General features: G+C 38.7%; 1 protein-coding gene across 1 annotated transcript; it reads left to right on the top strand.

The window, feature by feature from the left end:
- The first annotated feature begins 347 nt into the window (after positions 1-347).
- Positions 348-4,402, top strand: LOC110630072 (protein BRASSINOSTEROID INSENSITIVE 1). The gene has a single exon (XM_021777385.2). The coding sequence runs from the start codon at positions 547-549 to the stop codon at positions 4,129-4,131; it is 3,585 nt and encodes a 1,194-aa protein (XP_021633077.1). The 5' UTR covers positions 348-546; the 3' UTR covers positions 4,132-4,402.
- Positions 4,403-24,434: the final 20,032 nt, after the last annotated feature.

The raw sequence follows: 24,434 nt of genomic DNA, 5'->3' as shown, positions 1-24,434 counted from the left end.
CCATCTATTAATTGATAGTGATGGTTCAATCCTTGATCACACGTACAACTTGAAAAGCTATAGAGACAAAGAGACATAGTTATTTTTTTTTTTTAATATTGGAGAGAGAGGAGAGAAACCCACTTGTTTTTTTTTTAATAAAAGTAATTAAAAGTGATTAAAAATTATTTGTATGCCCTAATCTCCATGCTTAGAGGTGATTAATTAATAGAGAAAATTAGGGATTAGAGACAGAAAACAATGTTAAAATAATGAGTTTTAGAGAGAGAAAGAGAGGCACATGGCATGTGAGGAACAGCTGTGTCCACTCCCCCACTTGATAAATACCCTTCTCACCTTCCTTGCTCCATCTTTTGACTGATTTCTTCTCCTTCTTCTCCTCTCTGTAGAAAGAAAAAAAAAAAAAATTAAATTAAATTAAAACAGCTTTCTCTCTCTAAAAGCCGAGTTCAGACTCAGAGAGCTTGGAGCATTTCCTCTAATGGCATCTCTGAAACCCTAAACACCATCGTTTCTCTCTCTTTCTGAATACCCATTAAGAGAAAAATGAAAACCCACTTCTCTCTTTTGCTTATCTCTTTCACCTTTATCTCTCTTCAACTACGGCTACAAGCTTCGCCAGTACTAGCACCACCTTTTATCTCAGCAAACAAAGATGCCCAAAATCTTATCAGCTTTAAGGACGCTCTAGCCAACCAAGATAGCCTCCCGACTTGGCTCCCTAACCAAAACCCATGTAGCTTCTCTGGTGTAAAATGCCAAGAAACAAACAGAGTCTCTTCTCTAGACCTCTCTTCTGTTCTTTTGAGCACTGATTTTCGAACGGTGGCTGCATTTCTTTTGACTCTTGACAATCTTGAGAGCCTTTCTTTGAAAGCAACCAACATTTCTGGCCCCATTTCTTTTCCTTCTGGATCTAAGTGCAGTTCAGTTTTGAGCAGCTTAGATCTATCACAAAATGTTCTGTCAGGTCCTATCCCTGATATTGCGAATTTGGGTTCATGTGCATCATTGAAATTCTTGAATCTTTCTTCCAACTCCCTTGATTTTTCTATCAAGGAGAAATCCAGTGGGTTGAAGCTCAGCTTGGAGTCTCTTGATCTTTCTTTCAATAAGATTTCAGGCTCAGACGTGGTGCCGTTTATTTTATCTGGAGGCTGCAATGAGTTGCAGACTTTGTCTTTGAGGGGAAATAAAGCTAGTGGAATGATGGATGTCTCCGGTTGCAAGAATCTACAGTTTCTGGATGTTTCTTCAAATAATTTCTCTGTGATCATCCCCTCATTTGGTGATTGTTTAGCTTTGGAGCATCTTGATATCTCTTCCAATAAGTTTTATGGCGATCTTGCTCATGCAATTGCTGCTTGTTCTAAGCTCAACTTCTTGAATGTGTCCAGCAACCAGTTTTCGGGTCCGATTCCGGTGCTTCCAACTGGGAATTTGCAGTTTCTTTATCTTGGAGGCAACCACTTTCAAGGAGGGATTCCTCTTCATCTCATGAAAGCTTGTCCAGGTCTTGTTCAGCTTGATCTGTCCTCAAATAATCTTACTGGTTTTGTCCCTAGTAGTTTTGCTGCTTGCACTTCATTGGAATCTTTTGATATATCTAGCAACAACTTCACTGGTGAATTGCCTATTGATACTCTCTTGAAAATGAGTAGCTTGAAGGATATTGATTTTTCATATAATGAATTCAATGGTGGTTTGCCTGATTCTTTGTCAAAGCTCACCAGTTTGGAGTCCTTAGATCTGAGTTCTAATAATTTTTCTGGGCCAATCCCTGCTAATTTGTGCCAAGATCCAAGTAACAACTTGAAAGAACTGTTTCTTCAAAACAATTTGTTTACTGGGTCTATTCCTGCTAGTCTGAGCAACTGTTCTCAACTTACTTCACTTCATTTGAGCTTCAATTACCTTACGGGTGTGATTCCTTCCAGCTTGGGTTCGCTTCACAAGCTTCGGGATTTGAAGCTGTGGTTCAATCAGCTCCATGGAGATATCCCCCAAGAGATAATGAACATACAAACATTAGAGACTTTGATTTTAGACTTCAATGAGCTGACCGGAGTTATACCCTCTAGTATAAGCAACTGCACGAAGCTGAACTGGATCTCATTGTCTAACAATCGGTTGAATGGTGAGATTCCAGCATCAATTGGAAAGCTTTCAAGTCTTGCCATTCTTAAACTGAGCAACAACTCATTTTATGGCAGAATTCCGCTGGAGCTTGGTGACTGTGGCAGCTTGATTTGGTTGGATCTTAATACCAATTTCTTGAATGGCACAATCCCACCTGAGCTATTCAAACAGTCTGGCAAAGTTGCCGTAAATTTTATTACTGGAAAGAGATATGTGTATCTTAAGAATAAGAAGAGCGAACGGTGCCATGGAGAAGGCAATTTGCTGGAGTTTGCTGGAATTAGGCCGGAAAATTTGGATAGGATCTCCACCAGGGACCCCTGTGATTTCACAAGAGTATATGGAGGTCACACGCAGCCCACATTCAATGATAATGGTTCAATGATCTTTCTTGATCTTTCTTACAACATATTGTCAGGTAGCATTCCAAGGGAGGTTGGAACAATGGCATATCTTTATATCTTGAATTTGGGCCATAATAATATTTCTGGCAATATTCCAGAGGAGCTTGGGAACTTGGATGGTCTTAACATTCTTAATCTCTCTAACAACAAGCTGAAAGGGATGATTCCACAGTCCATGACTCGCCTTTCATTGCTTACAGAGATTGATATGTCCAATAATGATCTTTCAGGAATGATTCCTGAAATGGGTCAGTTTGAAACATTCCAAGCTGCCAGCTTTGCCAATAATTCAGGCCTCTGTGGGATACCGCTTCCTAAATGTGGATCAGGATCAGACACAAGTGCAAATTCTCAGCTTCAGAAATCTCATAGGAGACAAGCATCTCTAGCAGGGAGCGTGGCAATGGGACTCTCATTATTCTCACTTTTCTGCATCTTTGCTTTGATTATAATTGCGGTAGAGGCAAATAAAAGAAGGAAAAAGAAAGACTCGGTCCTTGACATCTATATCAGTAACCATTCAAACTCCGGAACAGCTAATACTGGCTGGAAGCTAACTGGAGCACGTGAAGCTTTGAGCATCAACCTTTCCACATTTGAGAAGCCTCTGCGGAATCTAACTTTTGCTGATCTTCTTGAAGCTACAAATGGCTTCCACAACGACAGCCTTATAGGCTCTGGAGGTTTTGGTGATGTATACAAGGCCCAACTGAAAGATGGAAGCACAGTAGCCATCAAGAAACTGATACATATCAGCGGACAGGGTGATAGGGAATTCACTGCTGAAATGGAAACCATTGGGAAAATCAAGCACCGGAACCTTGTTCCTCTTCTTGGATACTGCAAGGTCGGAGAAGAGCGGCTATTGGTGTACGAGTACATGAAGTACGGAAGCCTAGAAGACGTTCTACACGACCCAAAGAAAGCTGGGATCAAGTGGAACTGGGCTGCCAGGAGAAAGATAGCCATTGGAGCTGCCAGGGGCTTGGCTTTTCTTCATCATAATTGCATACCGCATATCATTCACAGAGACATGAAATCAAGCAATGTATTGCTAGATGAGAACTTGGAGGCCAGAGTGTCTGATTTTGGAATGGCAAGGCTCATGAATGCAGTGGATACACATTTGAGTGTTAGCACATTGGCTGGCACGCCTGGTTATGTTCCTCCTGAATATTATCAGAGCTTTAGATGTTCTACAAAAGGTGATGTTTACAGTTACGGTGTAGTTTTGCTGGAGTTGCTAACAGGAAAGAGACCAACAGATTCAGCGGATTTTGGTGACAACAATCTTGTGGGGTGGGTAAAGCAGCATGCAAAATTAAAAATAACAGATGTTTTTGATCCAGTACTTTTGAAAGAAGATCCGAATCTAAAGATTGAGCTTCTACGACACTTAGAGGTGGCCTGCGCTTGCTTGGATGATCGGCCATGGAGACGACCCACTATGATCCAAGTTATGGCTATGTTCAAAGAAATACAAGCAGGGTCAGGCCTTGACTCACATTCCACCATTGCCAACGAAGATGGAGGCTTTCAAATGGTAGAGATGAGCATAAAAGAAGACCCTGAACTAGGCAAGCAGTAGGTAAAAAAGAAAAGAAGAAAGAAGCCGAATGAAATTTTCCAGTGAATTAATTCTTTGAAAGGAGAAAAAAGAAGAAGAAGAAGAAGAAAATTTTCCCTCTTCTTTTTACCACTTGAAAAATGGCATAAAAAGAACTTTTTGTCTTTGTATCTCTGTACCATTTGATGTATGTATCATGATGCACCCTCTCCTGCAAACTCTGTTGTTTTATACATAAAAGGGCTGTTTTAACTTTCTTAATGTGTAAATACACAGTTTTAATTTGTTATGAGTTTTTGATTCTTTAGTTTTCTGGCTACAATAAGAGCTTTTGGATTCAGAATTTCAGATTGTATAAAATCCTTTAAGAAAAAAAAGAAAAAGAAAGAAAGAAAGAGCTGCTGCATCTGTGACTTCAATGACAGTGACCAAGTTGAGAGCTCTTTTGGCCCTTTCCTCAGACTGCTTCATTTGTTCTCAGTCTCTCTCTCACTCTTTTAAATGATATATATTCCTAAGTTCTGTTACTTTTTAAATAATAAAATATTTATTTTAATCTTTATATCTGTAATTAAGAAAGAAAAAATAAATAATAATTTTAATTTATTAATTTTTTGACTCTTATATTCCTTCCTATTTTATTTTCCTTTAATCCAAAAAAAAAAAAAAAAATCCCTCCAAATTGGTGCATTAGGGGAAGATACCTAATTTCATGATTTTCCATCTTTATGAAAAATCAATTTATTACATTTGTCTTTTTTTCATGTACAATGTGCATTGCACGTGCTCTTCACCATGCACATTATTATTTCCCTTCTAGCTACGCAAAAGGACACACTTCATTTATTTATGAAATAATTACCTTTACGTCAATTAAGTATATTAAAATTAATTGTTTCTTTTATTTTTGAAATTTAATATTTTAATATTTATATTTTATCTATCAATTTAAAAGCCTTCTGTGAAAATAATATAAATTTTAATTTAATTAACACCCTTTGGTCATTATATAAACACTCAAATCCTCAAATTATTCACTTATAGTTTATTATAAAAAAATAAGAAAAAAAAAAGGAAAAGGATTAGTGAATATCTCTAGTTGATTTCCCATTATTTTTCATCTTATTGGAAACCTAGCTCAATATTAAAAAAATGTTTGATTATTCAATTTCCATAATAAAACTAATCAACTTATGAAGCACAGATCCGAATCAAATTAATGAGCTTTTTCTAATTAATTATTTTTCCTACGCCAATTAATTCAATTTTTTTATTTTATTTTACATGAACTAATTAATTCTACCCCAGCTGTCCATGGATTTAATACAGCTCCAACTGGATTTGTTTAAACTTATTATTATTATTGTTCTATAGATCATAGTTTATCAATTATTATTATAATAACAGTGGATCCGATCCGTATGTGATTTTAGTGGCTTCAATGCAAGTATACGGATTTATGTACTATTTTCAGAATTTGTACGGAGGCCCCCTTCTAGCTTAATTTTAGATACCATCTCCCTTTTTTTTTAAAAAAAAAAATCTTAGGAATATTTTTTTTTTGGGCGATCATATAACAGTCTCCATTTTATTAGATAAAAAAAATATTTATTATATTTTTTAATTAATAAAATAGAAAGTATTAAATATCCACTTAAAAAGATAATTGCTACTAACATTTGTTCTTTTATGCCTTTTACGTCGCTAAATTTGGCTCGGCCAGTAACTAAATTTATTGTGCTGAATTTAATTCTCATTTTTGGTATTTAATTGGCAAATTACAGATTACCTTTTATTTTAGGAAATTTTTTATTATAAATTATTTGTAGCATTTATTATTATTTTTTATATGGACACTTACTAATTTTTATGTCATTTAAATATTAATATGTGAAAAAAAATATGATCATCTAAAGTATTTTAAGTAAATTATTATAATTTTTTTTTTGAATCGGGAATTGATGCTCGAAGAAGAGGCACTCCCAATTGCCGCATCACCTCTTTGTTGTCCCAAAAACTCAAATATTTTGATGGAAAAATTATTATTTAATTTGTGTGGTAAGGAGAAATTTATTTATTGATTTTTTAATTTTAAAAAGTACATTAAATTATTTTTAATATTTTAAAAAATTTATCAACTCACTTTTTCATTAGCTTTAATTTTTAAGTATTTATTATTTAATCTATTGACTAGATTTTATTAATAGCTGATTTTTTAATTTAAAAAATATATTAAAATATTTTTAAAATTTTAATAAAATATACTAATTAATTATTTCTTTTGTACTTTTTTTTTCACGCTAACAACTAAAAATAAGCAGATGAATTAATAAATTGATTTTTTAAACTGTTATTCGATTCCTAATGAAGAGGAATTTTAAAACATTAACAAAGGCCATTTTATATATTAATAAAACCTAAATTCAATTAAAATTTATTTTAACTACTCATAAATTGTCTCAAATATTATTATTATTATTACTTGAATAATAGTTGAAATCGCTTAATTTTATACTTTTAATTAATAACATATATATTTTTTATTTTAAAATTTTAAATTTTCTATAAAATTTTTAATTTATATTTTAAATTAGAATATATAAAAAATTATAAATACTACAATAAAATAGTATATTTAATTAATTTTTTTATATTAAAGGGTTTAGGTAATAAGTATGCATTAGTCTTGGTATAAAATTTTGAATATAAATCAGTTCCAAATATAATGATGCACTATACAAATCTAAAAGAATTTATGATTGTGATCTCTGTCTTGTTTGAATGATAAGTTCTGTCTTATTTGGATGACAAGTTTTGTTTTTTGAATCTTTTTTCTCTATATTTATGACTAGTTTTCTTTAGTTATTTTGATGGAATATTTCATGACTAATCTTGCACGAACTAAAAAAGAAGATGATGAATTGATTTTAGAATGTTTAGATCATTCTGTGGCCATTCCTGAGTATGAGTTATCTCTCTTTGAAAAATTGCTCACTAATCGTACAATTAATTATGGTGCTATGCGAAATATAATGGCATCTTTGTGGCATTCGGGAAGGGGTATAAGCATTAAGGAAATGCAACTGAATTTGTTCTTATTTCATTTCTTTCACCCTATTAATTTATGTGTGTTAGATGGGGCCTTGGTCTTTTAATAACCATCTTCTCCTTTTTCACAAATTGTCTATGGGTGATTTGCTAGTTTAAGTTCCTTTATATTGGGTTGACTTCTAAATTCAGATTCATAATTTACTAATTGGGTTTCACTCTAAGACTGTTGGTAAATAACTGGATTCTTTCCTTAGTGAGTTTCTCTTGGTTGATCATAGTTTTTCAGCATCTAAATGGAGATCCTATATGAGGCTAAGGGTTCACATAGATGTACGTCTACCTCTAAAATGTTGGAAAAAACTCCATCGACCAGATGGATTTATGGTCCAAGTCCACTTTAAGTATGAAAGATATACCTTTTCTATTTTCTTTGTGGTAGATTGGGCCATTCTAATTAGTTTTGTGATCTTCTTTTCCACACTTCTCTAGCGGTGGTACTAGGATGGGGTTCTTGGTTGCGTGCGACCATTCGTCCACTAACTATGGAAAGTGGTTGTCGGTGGTTATATTATGATGATGGTGGTGGTTTCCTACAGGAGAGTACAGTTCCATATGAATATGATGTTTCAGTTATTGAGCTCATAACTGCTATGATGCATGGCATATCCATGCAAGTGCTACATCGTCCACTAGTGTTTGGGCCATATTTTCCTGATGGTTCTCTTGTTTCTCCTTCTGTCTTTACTACTATGGATTCAATCTCCTGAAAATGCTACTATGGATTTAATGGATATCAATAAGTGCCAACGATATGTTCTAAATGGTATGGAATCAATACATGAACCCATAGTATGGGATGAACCTTCTGTTTTTGAAATGGTTACTGAGGACTTGCTCCTCTTCAATATCAGTTAATGGTGGGACTTGTTGAACAGGCCTGTCGACAACCATGAAAACCTTATGTTGAAATTGCTAAGGGCTTGGCAACCCTCGAGCAGTGTTGGCTCTTACAGAGATTGTTAAAAATAATAAGCCAAATTTTCTATTTTTAATTAAAATGCTAGTTCATGGTCGCTAGATTAATGAGCTTAAGGTTCGATTGGGTTTTTCTAATTGTCTTGCTGTTGACAGTGTTGATAGGAGTGCGAGTCTAGTAATATCTTGGCATGGTTCTGCTAATGCTATGGTTATGGGATTTTCTCAATACCATATTGACATGCAAGTTGATTATCCAATGGGTAAAAGGTGGCATTTAATGGCTGCTCAGTACGTGCAAAACATGTTGTATCTTGGAATTGTCTTCGAGCACTCTCTCGTTTGTCTTCTCTTCCATGGTTATGTATTGGAGATTATAATAATGACATTCTGCATGTTGATGAAAAATTGGATGGAAATCCTCAACCATAAGTGTTAATAAATGTTTTTCGAAGTGCAGTTGAGGATTGTCAATCATCTTATTTGACTTTACATGGGTTTTCTTTCACATGATAATGTGGATGTGGAACTGAGCATGCTATTTTTGAAAGGCTGGATCGTGCAATGGTTATTGATGGCCGGTTGAATTTATTTCCTAATCAGCGATTTGAACAATTTGGTTAGTAGTGTTTCAGATCACTCCCCCCTTCTTCTCTGATTTCATGATCATGTGTCTGTTATTGTTCATAAACGTTTTAAGTTTGAGAATGTTTGGCTGCAAGAGCCTAGTTTGAAAGATGTGGTTCAATCAAGCTAGCTATCCAATGGAACTGCTCCTCTATTGGACCGTATTCAGGCCTGCTAATGATATCCTACAGTGGAGTAAGGGTGTTTCTCATCAGTTCAAGTAGCAAATATATACACTTAGAGGACAATTATTGTGTCTTCATCACTCTTTACATGATACTGTTGGCCCATTAATAGCAAATATTCGAAAGGAATTGAATGAAGTGTTGAAGCAAGAAGAGATACTCTCGAAATAGTGATCCAAATTGATGTGGTTGCAAGAAGGTGATACTAATACAAGATTTTTTCATTTGCATGCTACCCTACGACATAGAGAAATCACATAACCAATTTGTAAGACAATGACGGTAACTAGCATTCTGAACCAAATGACATTAATTCTCTTGTTATATCATATTTTCAGAATTTATTTTTTACAAGTAATAGTGATTGTGATAATGTTATTCGTTAGGTTAAACCTTGTGTATCAGGAGAGAATAACACATCTCAGTTGGCTCCTTTTACCTTGGTTGAGTTTACACAGGCTCTCAAGCAGATGCATCTTGATAAAGCACCTGAACTTGATGGTTTGAATCTAGCTTTTTATCACCAATTTTGGTCTCTTTTGGTTGCACAATGTTTCCAGTGGATCACGACAAGTCAGTTTCTGATTGCTTTAAATGATACAATGATTGTGTTGATACCAAAATGTGACAATTTTGCTTTTGTTAAGGATTTTTGACCTATTTTGTTGTGCAATGTCTTGTATAAAATAATTTCAAATGTTCTTGCTAATAGATTAAAAACCATGCTATCTCAGATTATATCTATATATCAGTCTGCTTTTGTCCTAGGTAGGATGATTACGGATAATGTGCTTGTTGCCTTTGAAATTATACATTATATGCATCGCAAAACAAGAGGTAATAATAGTGAATTTGCATTAAAAATTGATATTAGTAAGGCATATGATAGAGTGGACTGGACTTGTTTGCGACAAATTATGCTTCAGATGGGCTTTGCATTGGAATGGGTGGATCTGATTATGCTTTGTGTCATAACTGTCTCATATCATGCTTCTGTAAATGGGATGGAGGTGGGACTGATTGTTCCACAGTAGGGTTTGAGACAAGGAGGTCCATTGTCTCCATATTTATTTATCCTATGAGCTTTTGCGTGCTGAAGCCACTAGTGATATTCATGGTTGTTGTGTTGTTGAAATGGTCCGAGTATCTCACATTTATTTTTCGCTAATGATTCATTTATGTTCTTTAAGGCTACATAGAGGGAGTGTACATTTATTAAAAATATTTTGTCAGTATATGAGCAAGCTTCAAGACAGGCGGTCAACTTTCATAATTATGGTATTTATTTCAGTTTTAATGTTTCCTCTTAGTTAAGGGAATATATCATGGCCGAATTATCAGTTTATGTTCCTTTGGATCATAGCAAATACCTTGGACTTTATTCTTTAATTGGTCATAATAAGAGACAAGTTTTTTCTTTCTTGAAAGATATAATCTGGCAAAGGTTACATAATTGGAGAGGTCGATTTTTAAGCAAAGCAGGAAAGGAGAATTTTTAAAGCCAGTGGCACAATCTATTCCACAATATTGTATAAGTGTATTTATGATCCCTAAGAGTATAGGTGATGAATCACAAAAAATAATGAATTCTTTTTTTTTTAGGTTCGAGATAGGATGGAACTTGAAGGATACACTGGCTTTCATGGGATTGTATATATGGATCAAAATCTTCTGGAGGTATAGGCTTTTGAGATTTGTATTGCTTTAATTTAGCATTATTGGCCAAGCAAGGTTGGTAGTTGTCTTTAGACAACCATTCTTTATTTGCTCGTGTATTCAAAACTAAATATTATCCGCATGAGAATTTTCTTAATGCTCGCATTGGGTATAATTCTAGTTATACATGGAAGAGTTTGTTTGTTGCTCAACCATTATTACGTGGTTTACATTGGCATATTGGAGATGGTAAGAGTGTTCATGTTTGAAAGGATCCATGGTTGCCTTATGATGATGGTTTATTAATTTCTTCACCTCCTGTCTCGGGTTTTCTTGATTTAGCAGTTCATAATTTAGTTGATCAGCAGGGGAGGTGTTGGAATTATCCACTATCGTGTATTTTTTTTACTTTCAAATGTACAAAAATTTCAGTATAATCCAATTGCTAGATTTGATGTGGATGATGTTATGGCATTTTAATTGTAATACGCTTTACTCAATCAAATCAGGATATAAGGTGGCTTTGTCTTTGCAATCATCCAATTTAATATGGAGCATATATGTTGATTGGTGAGGTTTATGGCAACTTAATGTACCTCCTAAATTTAAAATTTTTTTATGGTGCATCACACATAATTTACTTCCCATACGGGATCGTCTTCAACATAGGGGTATCCCACTTGATGTGCATTGTTTGTTGTGTCAGGCAAATGAGGATTTGTTGCATGTGTTGGTTAGCTATCATTTTGCAAGATCTTGTTGGTCTCTCTTAGACTTGTCGATTGATTCATTATCTTTTCTTGATTGTCAAGAGTTCTGTTTTTAGTGTATTTTTAGCCAACCTATGGATATTCCATCGAGAAAGTGTATTTTTATGTGGCATACATTAAATGCAAGGAACCGACTCCTTTAGGAATGGATTCCTTCCACTCCGCGACATGTGTTTGATAAGGTTAAGCTAACTGTTTCTGTTATACTTTATAATTTTTTGTATTTATGTTTATCACTTGTAACAAAGACTATCACTTGTAACAAAGACAGCTGTAACTTATACTCTATATATAGTTAATACAATACAGAAAACAAACTCAATTTGAGTTTTCCATATACAGTAGACTTCTATATGGTATCAGAGCTTCTGTGCTAAAGTGATCGTTATTCTCTCTTGTTCTTTTTCTCATCTCTTTTTCTGCTTTCAATGGCTGATCTTGCCTCAAAATCTCCTGCTTCTGCCTCTTCTGTCTCTTCTGTCTCCTCTGTTTCTTCTCCTATACAGTCTTCAGTTCAGATCCCTAATATCTCTCAGTTTATTACCGTGAAACTTACCTCCTCCAATTAACTTTTATGGGAAGCCCAGATTATGCCGCTTCTTTACGGATATAAGCTGGCATCACATGTTGATGGATCAATTTCACCGCCACCCAAACAATTGGCAGATGATGGATTGAATCCCGAATATTCTGATTGGTTCTCCAGAGACCAAATTGTGAAGAGCTGGATTAATAGCTCTGTATCTGAAAATATTCTAACTCAGATTATTCATTGTTCTAGTGCAAAGGAAGCATGGGATAAACTCTATACGATTTATTCCAAAGGAGCTAAGACCAAAATTCAGCAGTTAAGGAAGGAATTGAAACACCTTAACAAGGGCAATGACAATATTGATAATTATATGAAGAAAGCACGGTCTATCGCAGATCAATTGAGCGCTTTTGATCATTTGATCTCTGATGAAAATCTTGTATGCGACGTGCTTGCTGGCTTGGGATCTGAGTATCAACCCTTTACTCGCAATATTGAGTCACGACATGCACCAATATCTTTTGATGATCTTTATGCGCTATTATTAAGCGACGTCGGTTTTGATGATCTTGTATGTCACAGGGTCCGACGTCGGTTCCGCTGCCCCCTGTTCCGTTTATATCCTGTTCTGATGGAATTCTTGGAGCTGCTCCCACTAATTCCACAATAGCAGCGTTACCCACTCAAAATGACAGCAGCCCCATCCAGCAAATCGAACCAGCATGCCAAAATCTCTCTTTGGCGGTTCATTCTAATACGGTTCAGTCTGATACTATAGTTCAACCGGATGACATTGCCACCTCAAGTCAGTCCACAAATCGTACCGTTTCATTGAGTCCAGTTCCCTTGGCAACAAGATTTGACAGCCCAACTGTACCTTCTCAAACATCAACTCCTACAGATCAAAACCCTGCTATTGTACCTGTTGCTCCACCCACATTGCATCACATGGTTACTAGGCAGCAAACTGGCTCATTAAAACCAAGGCAGCCATGGACTCCTCAATCCCATAATGTGAGTATCTTATCTCTTGTACCTACCTGTCATTCACAGGCCGTCAAACACAGCCATTGGAGGGAGGCTATGCAAAATGAATTGACTGCTCTTATTCAAACTCGCACTTGGGATCTTGTTCCTAGGCATCAAGCTCAAAATATTGTGGGTTGTAAGTGGGTATTTTGAATCAAACAGAAGGTAGATGGTTCTGTTGATCGCTACAAAGCAAGGCTTGTCGCAAAGGGGTTTCATCAACGCCCTGGTATTGATTTTGTTGATACGTTTTCCCCTGTCATTAAACCAACAACTGTTCGAATAATTCTTTCTATTGCAATTTCAAACGGATGGCTTGTTCAACAACTGGATGTCTCCAATGCCTTCTTACATGGCGATCTTGATATAGCAGTCTTCATGGAGCAGCCACCAGGATTTCGTGATGAAACAAAGTCTGATCATGTTTGCCGTTTGCGTCGATCTCTTTATGGTCTACGTCAGGCTCCTAGACAATGGTACAAGAAACTTTTTATTGCCTTCACTTCTCTTGGTTTTCGTATGTCAGCTGCTGATTCCTCCTTGTTCCTATTCGCCAAAAATGGAGTTACAATTTATGTGCTTGTCTATGTCGATGATATAATCATGACAGGATCTGATGCTGATTATATCCATCATATTATTAGCTCCTTGCAATCTGAATTTGCACTCAAAGACTTGGGGCGTCTTGATTATTTTCTTGGGATGGAGGCACACTGGTTATCTGATGGTTTGATGCTTACCCAACAAAAATACATATTAGATTTGCTTTCTAAAGCACGAATGCCAGATTGCAAAGGGCTCACAACACTGGCGAGTACCAAAGAGAAAGCTACCAATCATGGTCCTTTGTTTGAAGATCCTACGTTGTATAGGAGCATTGTTGGAGGACTGCAATACCTGAGTTTGACACGACCGGAAGTCACTTACTCTGTTCATAGAGCTTCACAGTTCATGCATGCTCCTACAACCGACAATTGGGTGCTAGTCAAATGGATTCTTCGATATCTGAAGGGAACATCAAATTATGGACTGTTTTTCTCTAAGTCTCTCAATACACATCTAAATGTGTATACTGATGCTGATTGGGCCAGTTGTGTGGATGACCGAAAATCTACTTCAAGCTATGCTATTTTCATGGGCAAAAATTTAGTATCCTGGAGCTCGAAGAAACAACAAACAGTAGCTAAATCCTCTACTGAGGCTGAGTATCGTGCAATAGGGCTAGCAGTAACTGAGCTTACCTGGATTCAATCGCTGCTACAAGACATAGGGTGCATGTCTTCAACAGTCCCTAATTTATGGTGTGATAATATAGGTGCTAATTATCTTACTGCAAATCCTGTCTTTCATGCTCGATCGAAACATCTGGAAGTAGATTTTCATTTTGTTAGAGATAAAGTCCAAAAGAATGAAGTTTGTGTTCAGTATATATGCTCCAAAGATCAACTCGCAGATATTTTAACGAAGCCTTTGACTAAGGCAAGACATCAAGCCTTAATGCAACAATTAACAATTCGATCTTCAGTATCCGAAACTCGAATTGCGGGGGTCTGATAAGGTTAAGCTAACTGTTTCTGTTATACTTTATAATTTTTTGTATTTATGTTTATCACTTGTAACAAAGACTATCACTTGTAACAAATACAGCTGTAACTTATACTCTATATATAGTTAATACAATACAGAAAACAAACTCAATTTGAGTTTTCCATATACAGTAGACTTCTATAGTGTTTCTATTGACTAATTATTGTTTTCATGATTAGATGGCAACACGCTCTTGTCGAGTAGCTGAAAATGTTATTCCTATTCAGGCTCCCCAACTTGGTAGATGGACTCTATGCATTTTAGGTATTTTAAGTGTAATGTTGATGCATCGGTGAATGAAGAAGATAACTTAAGTGTATATAGTATGGTAGTAACAGATGCTAATGGTAGCTTGGTACTGGGTTTTCGGGTGTTTTCCAAGGTATTTATTCACATATTATTGTTGAGCCGTTAGCTTTACGTGAAACTTTAACAGATTTAATCCTGCATATCTTTACAAATATTACGATTGAAGTGGATTGTCAGGTGGTAGCCAATGCAGTGAATTCTTCTATTTCTAAATTTTTTATTGCTAGTTCTATAATATCTAATTATAAAACTCTTTTTATCGCAGAATTTTAACATTTATCTGTTAAATAGATAAACAAACCAATATGTTAGCTCATAGTTTAGCTAGATTATATATTTTTATACAAGTCCTACTATTTGGACAATCTTGTCCTCAATTTATAACGACTTTTTATTAGCTGATCGATAATATTTTTTTTAAAAAAATAATTCAGAAAACATATGTCGATTGCCATCATTTAAATTAAATTATAAGCTACAAACAACGTTTACACCTGTAAATTTTTCGTCACATCTTAAATTTTGAAACATGTCAGTAAATACTAAAATATTTAAATTAAAATTAAAATGACCCAACAACTTAGGACAAGATAATCAAACTATAAATACACTCACATGTATCCACAGCTCTCAAATTATTTTCTAAATTTAGCATAGCGAATAACCTAACAATAACTATTACACACAATATACAAATTCTATAATTAAAAATAATCATATACTTTACACTAAAAATTCTCTTTTTGGACTCAAATTAATTTAAGTGTGTTTTAAAATATTCACGAAATTATAATGTTACATTAATTTCACTTTTATATTAATTTCAAAATTTTGTTTTTATATTTTAAAACTAATTTCAGTCATAAATATATTAAATTATTTATAGTTCTTAATTATACGAGTGATCAAATATTATTTATATAATATAAATTGCATATATATTTTAAAATAAATATAATAATATTGTAATTTTATGTACAATAATTAAAATTATAACTAAAATTAAAGTAAAAATAAAATTGAAGTAAAAATCTAAATCTAAATTCAAATGGAATCATACTGAAATTACAAAATGGTTTGTTTCAAATCATACGTTTCGATTCTAATTTGTAAAAATTAAAGGCCAATGGTTTGTTTAATATTGCTTTCTAAAAAAAAATTGTAATGCGCAGTTTTCTAAGACTCTGAGGTTGACGCACTCTCAAATATTGCTTTCAAGTAAACAAGCGCACGGGGGTTGACACGTGGGCCAATGGGCAACCTGGTTTTGTCTGGGGGGTTACCCTGCAACATCCCTCTCCATAATACGCTGCTTTCGCTTTCTGGTCCCATTCTTATGCACACCCTTAATGCCATTTTAATTTATCCACTGTCCGATCACATGAACCCGTCTCACTTCCTATTTCATCCTTCGTAATTATACTACTATTTATATTATAGCTATATTATTTGGTTTAAATAGTTTAAGTTTCGGTCTGCAATAATTAAAAAAAATAGTGTTTAATTATAATATTTAATTAATTATTATCAATTGATGATCTGAGATCCAGAAAAATAAAGTTTTATAAGGGTTTTCTGAACTAAAGAAAAAACTTAGTTTGTGGGGAGGGTGTCTCCCTTTTTTATCCCGCCTTTCCATTGGCGTGTCACGACCTTTCTGCCACAGGACCACACTTGCTGTCGTACGGGTCCGTACGTACGGATAATGCAGCGACCCTCCCTGTGTCAGGCGGCCATTTAATTCCCTCCGGCGCGTGAGTAGACATGATTGCGAAGTGACCAGGCCTATTGTCCTTTCTTCTCATGACAGGGTTAGAGAGGAGTGGACTGATCCAGGTGGAGATCCGGTCTTAGGGCCCACTGGGCTGGGCTGGTCTAACTGGGGGGTCTGGATGGACCCTAATCTTAAGGCTGAGCGGGCTGGTCCTGGTTCATTCAAGAGACCGGAGGGCTTCCAAGTGATGGACTGTCGTTATGGGCCTGGCCCCAGACCGGGATGGAGAAATCGAGCGGTTATCAATTGCCCCTTTACCTTCTCATCAGTTATTGCTTGACTGATGAGGGGGTAAATACCGAGAATCATTATGACCGCGCCGTTTATGTACAGTCTGCCTCAAAACATCCTTTCACCTTATTACTGTTTCAAATTTCGAATTCCCTCTGCCTTCTCGAAATTCTTGCTCTCCTTTGCTCTCCGTGCGATTTGCTTGTTCCGCCCTTCTGCTTTCTTCGCTTTCCTCTGCTCATCTGCCCCAACTGCTTTCCAGGTACATCTCTTCTTCCGCCATGGATAGCTCTAGTCTCCCCGATGTCGTCAATCTAGAGTCTAGCGTTACCCCGTCCAACATCAGAAACTTCATTTCCAGGGAATACCTGGATATCCCTCTCTTTCACATCTGGGCTCCTTACCGGAATGAGAGGATCGTTCTTCCCGATCCTCCTCCCTCTGGTCTGGTTGACCCTTAAAAGGACGTAAGTTTGGTCTTCTTCGCCAAACAGTGGGAATACGGTTTGTCGTTTCCCTTCACCCCTTTCTTTATCGAGGTTTTTTGGTATTTCGAGATTACTCCTCGAATGCTGACTCCTAACTCCGTTCTCTTCATGTCTTCTTTTGAATCTGTTTTTCGGAGCTGGGAGTTCACACCTACAGTGCGCCTGTTCGTCACTTTCTTCAGGCTAGTCAAGGCAAGCCAAAATTTTTACTACTTTGCCCCTCGCGGAGGGTTGTCGATTTTTACGGGATATAAGGACTCTATCAAAGGTTGGGTAGAGGGGTTTATGGTGGTGGAGCTGAAGAAAGAGACTGGGCTGGTTTGGGAGCTCGATCTCCCCTGGGAGGATGTGTCTCTGGGTTGCAATGACCTGCCCCAGTTGAACCTTACCGATTAGGTGGGGTTCATTCGACTGACTTCTGCAGAAAAGAAGTATGACGTCGAAAAGTGTTTGTATGCGTCCAATCTTCGGGATATCAAGGACGCGGGTACTTTATTCTATTTGCCTGCTTTGTTTTGTTTTTGTGATTTTTATTGAGCGCTGTTCTGACTTGTCCGGATTTTGGATTTTTGCAGCTTCCGGGGTGAAAATGGACCAGATCAAGCCTCCAAAGAATCTCACACTGTCCTGGGAGAGCATGAACATCGCTTTGGACGCCCTCCTGGCTGGGCGGTCGGTGGAAGAGAATACCCAAAGGGTGGCTGATGCCATCTCTTCCAAGTCTGCTAGCCGACCTCCTCCACCTCCGGTCGCTTCTCAAGCTCCCAGACCGAGCTCTCGAGGGGTCAAGTCTTCCAGGCCCTCCAGCCGCAGCAGGTCGAGCTCGGCTTCCCAATCAGCTCGGGCCCCCCAGTCCCCACGTGCTTCAGTCGAAGGGGCGAAAGAGGCTCCTAAGGCCGCTCCTAGGCCGGGTGGAGACACCGGGCGGGGGAGGACGAAACCCATTTTGCCTTCCGAGGAGATTCCAGAGGGGAGATTGAAGGCCTCCGCAACTGAGGAGAGAGCTCCGGAGAAAGGGATGGAGGTTATCCCGGTGGGCGAGGGTGCCCAGGAGGCCCCTCTTGGGGTTGCCCCTACCTCCAAGGGAGCGGGGCCCAAACCCATTGATGGTGGGGATGTTGTGGAGAAGGTCGGGGACAAATGTCCTGCTCTGCCCGAAGTGCCTGCCCCGGTTCCCGCTCCTAAGAAATCTCGGGCTTCCAGGAGATTAGCTCAAGCTCTGCCTCCTATCGAGAAGAAGAAGGAGACTGTCGTGGTGCCTTTGCTGTCTGCTCCTGACAATGACATTCTAAACGCAGAGGACATCACCCACGAGTCTCCCGCGAGCGTAGTCGCAGAAATTATCAAGGAATAAATGTTTGGCGGCGTCACCGAGGCTTCAGACCCACGCTTGCTTGCCCTTACTGGTCTTTTAGCCAGTTCTACTAGAGAGCAGACAGCGTTCCGGTCTCGACCTCGAGGAGAGCTTGGAGACACGATCAGGGAGATGCTCCTGATGGTAAGCCATCTCTTTTGTTTTCATTTTGGCTTTCTTTGTTTCTTTGTTTTAACGGTTTTTTCTTTGTGCTAGGTGATGGGCCTATTTATGGAGGTGGACCCTTATGACCACTCTCTCCGGGAGTCTGTAGATCGCTGGATTGAGGAGGTACGCCTAGAGGAGAACTTATCAGCAATTAGCGACGCCCGAGGCAATCTCGCGGCCGCTTGGGAACACTCCAGGTCCCTCCAAATAGAGCTGCATACTGCGCTGGAGGCCCTTAAAAGGGCTGATGGGAGGGCAGCTGAGGCAGAAGATCAGCGCAACAAGGCTTTAAAGCAGCTGTCCTCCTTGGAGGAGATCTGGCAAGAAAGGGATGAGGCCCCGAGCCAGAAGGACGAGGCCCGGCACCAGCACGAGCTACTGAAGACAGATTTTGATGTCGTGCTGGCGCAGAAAGAAGAAGCCCTAGCTCGGGTTGTAGTCTTGGAGCAAGAGCTGAGCAAGCAAGCTGACAGCGTTAAGGGCTTGACCTTGGCGGCAGATGTAATACCCGGCTAGACTCCGGTATCGGAATTCCTACCGTCCGGTAGGATCTCGGATGTCGGAAACCTCTAGAAGGGTAAAATCATGTTTTTATAAAATATTTTCGTGTATTTCATGGTTTTGAGTAAGAAAGAAATTGGGTTTTAAATGAAAAAGACCATGGAGGCATTTCCAGGTTCGGCCGCCGAACCTCAAGTTCGGCCACCGAACCTCAAGTTCGGCCGCCGAACCTCAAGTTCGGCCGCCGAACGTGGGATAGTTTAGGGGGGCACGTTAGGCTTCCGAATGTGGCTCATGTTCGGCCGCCGAACCTCATGTTTGGCCGCCGAACATGCATGCGTTTTGGAGTCGCCTTCGGCTTTCGAAGGTGGCCTGTCTAGCCACCTATAAAAGGACCCATGGCCGAAAATGGGCGAGCTTTCTCCCCTATTTTCGGCCAATGGTGAGTCCATGCTCTCCCATGGTTGGTTTTAATGATTTTCCTTAAATCTTTCAAGTTTTGATGAGTTCTAACTTGGTTTTGAAGAGTTTTGGAGCTAAGATCAAGTTTTGGAGCTTGGAGACCCAAGGAGCTAGATTTCTCCCATCTCCAAGTTTAGATCGCCTCCCCTCTCGGTCTTCAAGAGGTAAGAGTAGATCCTTAGCTCATTTCATGTTTTAAACAAGCTTTATGAAGTTTATGGGGTAGAAATGCATGTGTAAGTTAGTTGTTTGTTGTTAGGGTAAATGTTGAGTTTTTGGGTAATGTATGATGTTTGAGTTGCTTTATGTGTTTGTGTTGGGGTTTAGGATAGTTTGAGACCCCTAAATGCTTATTTGCTTGTGTATGCATGTTGTAGAATAGCTAAATGCATGTTTGAATGGTTTGGGAGGCAAATTGTGCATGTAGAGGTTGAGTTCTGCCATTTGGAAGAACTCAGGTTCGGCAGCCGAAGGACTTTCGGCCGCCGAACCTGCCTGTGGAGGCAAGCTTTTGGCTGCCGAACCCTGCCCCCGAAAGTGGACTTTCGGCTCTGGAGGGAAGATTCGGCCGCCGAAGGTGCCGCCGAACATACATGAGTTTCGTCTCTCGAACCACTTTCAGCCGTCGAAGGTGCCGCCGAAAGTGGCTGAGTTTCGGCTCTGCAGGGACTTTTGGCCGCCGAACCTGTCGCCGAAAGTGCCCTGTTCAGCCTTCCTTTGCATGTTTTCTATGATCGTTTTAAGGTGTTTTAGGGGGGTTTTTGGAGAGTAGTTTAGAGTCATGTTCATGTATGTTTGGTCCCTCATTTGAGTCCACCTGTGTAGGTTCGGACCCGAGGAACCGAGGACCCCAGCAGTGAGATAGCTGCTTCAATGTCTTGTTAGAGCTAGCCTGAGGTGAGTAGAATGACTCTTTATGTTTTCAAGAAAATAATGAAAATTTTAGCATGATTCACGCATCATGAATGCCATGAGATATATTAGGTTGTTTGCATTAGAATCCACGAATATATTGCATTGCATATTATGTTGTTGATGTGGATGAACATTGAGTGATCCATTAGCCCTCATATGGTATGATATGATGTGATGATGATATGGTATGGAAGTCCAGGAAGACCCATTCTACGTCCCTGGCACTATGTAAGAGAAAGTCCAGGAAGACCCATTCTACGTCCCTGGCATCTTGGAATGTTATGATATGTTATGTAAGAGAAAGACCAGGACCTATTCTACGTTCTAGCACTAATGGAAATGTAGAGGGCTATTGGTGACAAGTTCATCCTTAAGGTGATTTGTCTGTGATATGATGCATTCCATGAAAGCATGAATCTTTAATATAATGTTTTTACTATTCTGCTCACTGGGCTCTAGTAGCTCACCCCATTCCCTTAATCCACCAGGTTTGCAGGTACAGGATAGATCAGAAAGTCAACAAGAGTAAAGTTATGTTGTATGTAATAGTTAGCTGTGGACATGAGAAAGACATTGTAATGTAAAGTATAGTATTGTAACATAATGTAATGATGTTTATTGAGGTTTAGAGTTATGCTTGACCCTAGTATGTTGGTTAATCCCTTTTTGCTACATGATCTTTTAAGGAAATGATTTATTGATGTTTATGTAAACCAAGCTTAATGTATGATATGTTGCCCTATTGGAGCATTTGATGAGGGCTCCAATGTGGGGTTTTATGCTTATGAGTTGTGCATGCACAGGTTAAGCTTGGTAAATGAGATGAAAAAGTTTAATGTTTTATGTATATGTTTGATCATGTATGGGATTTAATAGGTATACAGGATGTATGTTAGGCTTGCTACGGTCCCGGCGGCCTTATGCCGATCTGGATCCTAGCACCGGTAGCGGTCCGGTTTTCGGGTCGTTACAGATTGGTATCAAAGCCCTAGGTTCATATGGTCGGACCAAGAGAGTGTCGAGCTCATAGAGGTTATAGAAGGGCAAGCACAATAGGAAAATCATGTCCACTAGGATAGGATGTAGAGTCCTGTCTTGATTATTGATGTGAAATGCCATGATTTTATGCATGTGCATTGATGATATGCTATGTATGTGATGCGGGTTCATGTGTTTTCACATGAACCATATGATGCTAATGTTTTATGTGATGTGTGCTGTTTTTCAGTAAGCAAGATGAGAGGAACTCGTCGATCTGCACGATTGACTGGAGTACCACCTCAACATGAGGGCATGGATGCCCGTCCTCCTGCATTGCCTAGGGCAATGTCCTGCAGGTCTAGCAGGGAGAAAGCGTCAAGGGACCCTAGAAGGTCTTTTGATGTGAGCAGAAGAGGAACAGTTCAAGGTGGAGTGTCCGAAGATGTAGGGGATGATATGGATGTGGATCAGAGGAGGGATGGCAGTCTTGGTGTGAGCATATCTGAAGAGGGCATGGGAGAGTCTCAGGGAGGAACTCAGGCCTCGGGGTTTGTTCAACCACCCCAATACCCACCCTTTAACCAGAATCCCGGGTATTCGATGGGAGCTACATCGGATTACCCCAGCTTTAACCCTTACCCTTCTCACATGCCATACCCACCTTTCTACCCACCATACTTACAGTACCATATGTACCCACCCCCATCTTTCTTTCCAGGTACAGCAAACCCTAATCTGGGGAATGTTGCACCTCCTCCACCACCAGCAGAACCTATGGTCCCAGAAACCCAAGCACCTAAACCTAGCTCATCTGGAGGGAGCAAGGTCAAGATGACTGACTATTTGAAGTTGGATGCTCCTAAGTATGAAACAGGTGATGATCCGTTTGAGTACCTTAGGATAGTCAAGATGATAACAGATGAGTTAGGAGCGGATGACAGTAGAGCCATTCAGATTGCTAGGTTCACACTGAAGTGCAAGAAGGCCCGAGAGTGGTTTAAAAACTATGTGAACCCGAGGGTGGATAGCCTATCATGGGAGGAGTTTGCTAATGAGTTTGCAGGATGGGCTTTCCCTGACAGTTCAAGGGAGTTGAAGATGATTGAATTTGAGCAGTTGAGGCAGACGGAGGAGATGAGTGTGGATGAGTATACAGATAGGTTTTTGGAGCTGTTTCCGTTTGCTGGGCAAAATCTGGATACAGATCAGAAGAAGGCTAGGAGGTATATCATGAGGCTTTATTCCAGATATTCCTCCTTAATCCAGTCAGCAGAGAGGGAAAGTTTCCATGCCATAGTGGATATGGTCCGGAGAATGGAGGCTAGTGCAATAATCGAAGGAAAAGTTAAGCAGTCAGTGGCACAGCCTTCTGGTTCTAAGACCCCAGGTGGGGGAAGGTTAGACCCTTCTTCTTTGAGTTCAGACAGTAAGAGGTGGAGCAATACCACCAAAAAGTCAAAGAAGAACAAGTTCTAGAACAATATCAAGTCAGGTCTGGGATTAGGAAGTGGCTCGAGCTCAAGTGTAGACAATGTAGTATGTATGAAGTGTGGGAAGCCGCACAAGGGAGTATGTCGGTTTGGGACGACAGCCTGCTTCAGATGTGGGCAGGAGGGACACGTGGCACGGGAGTGTCCTAGAGCAGCTTTTGTGGCACAGTCCCAGCAAACAGCTTCGGGTAGTGTGGCTCAGCCAGTAGCTCCAGCCGCGACTCAGGCTAGTGGCAGAGGTAGAGGGAGAGGGGCAACCTCTTCTTCAGCGGGTTTCAGGGGTGAAGGTCCATCAGCTCTAGTGCTGACAGGAGTTGTTGTCGAAGCCGGTCAAATATAACCTTCTTGGTTACCTACAATTTACAACTGTAGACAGTGGTGAAGGATCGTATCCACAGAGAATTGATTACCTATTTATTTATCTCAATCAAGATCAATAAGACTAATTGAAAACACAGTTGAAGGCAAGTAATCAAGAGAAATAGAAACAAGTGCAAGAAAAGTAAAAAGGGGGGTTTTGAGATGATTTGATTAACAACTATTGAAAGCAATTAAAACAGCAAGTAATTAAAACTAAAGAGGAAATCAATATGAGAAAAGTCTAGTTGAAGATATGGATCCACTTTGGTTGTTTGGGTTGATCATTGAAACATGGTTATCTTGATTGATTCAATAGGTTGATTATGGGGGTGGAAGACGCTTCTCACCACCATGTCTTTCCTTATGAACAAACTGATTAGGGAACGTCCTCTAATCAATTACTAATCAACAAATTGCCAAGGAACGTCCTTGGGCCATAGGCATCAAAACAATTGCCAATTGCATGAAGAACAAGAAAGATCCAAACCCTAACTACTCAAACGCATGAGATGATGTTAGATCATGCAATTCCTTGGGTTTTTACACCAAGTGTTCTTAGATCAGAATATTTCCAGCAATTACGGACTAACAAATATCCTAATCAACAATTAATTAACTTTGCAATTAAGAATCAAGTGGCCAATTTGATCAAAACAACAAAGCAATCTTGGAATCAAAGCACAATTACATGAATATTGAATAAAATCAAAGACAATAGTTTCTGTTCAGATCTCACAACCCTTTAAACAACCTTAGTTTCAACCAAACTTCAACTAGAGAGAAGGGTTTCAGCCACTCATGGCTGAACCAAATAGAAAATAAAAGAAAAGAAAGCAAAGATGAAGAACTAAGGTGGAGAGAGAGGCTTGGAGCCTTGCC

The sequence above is a fragment of the Manihot esculenta genome, chromosome 13 (assembly GCF_001659605.2).
Source record: "Manihot esculenta cultivar AM560-2 chromosome 13, M.esculenta_v8, whole genome shotgun sequence".
NCBI lineage: Eukaryota > Viridiplantae > Streptophyta > Magnoliopsida > Malpighiales > Euphorbiaceae > Manihot > Manihot esculenta.
The sequence above is the reverse complement of the archived record's forward strand: the minus strand, read 5'-3'. Positions and strand labels throughout refer to the sequence as shown.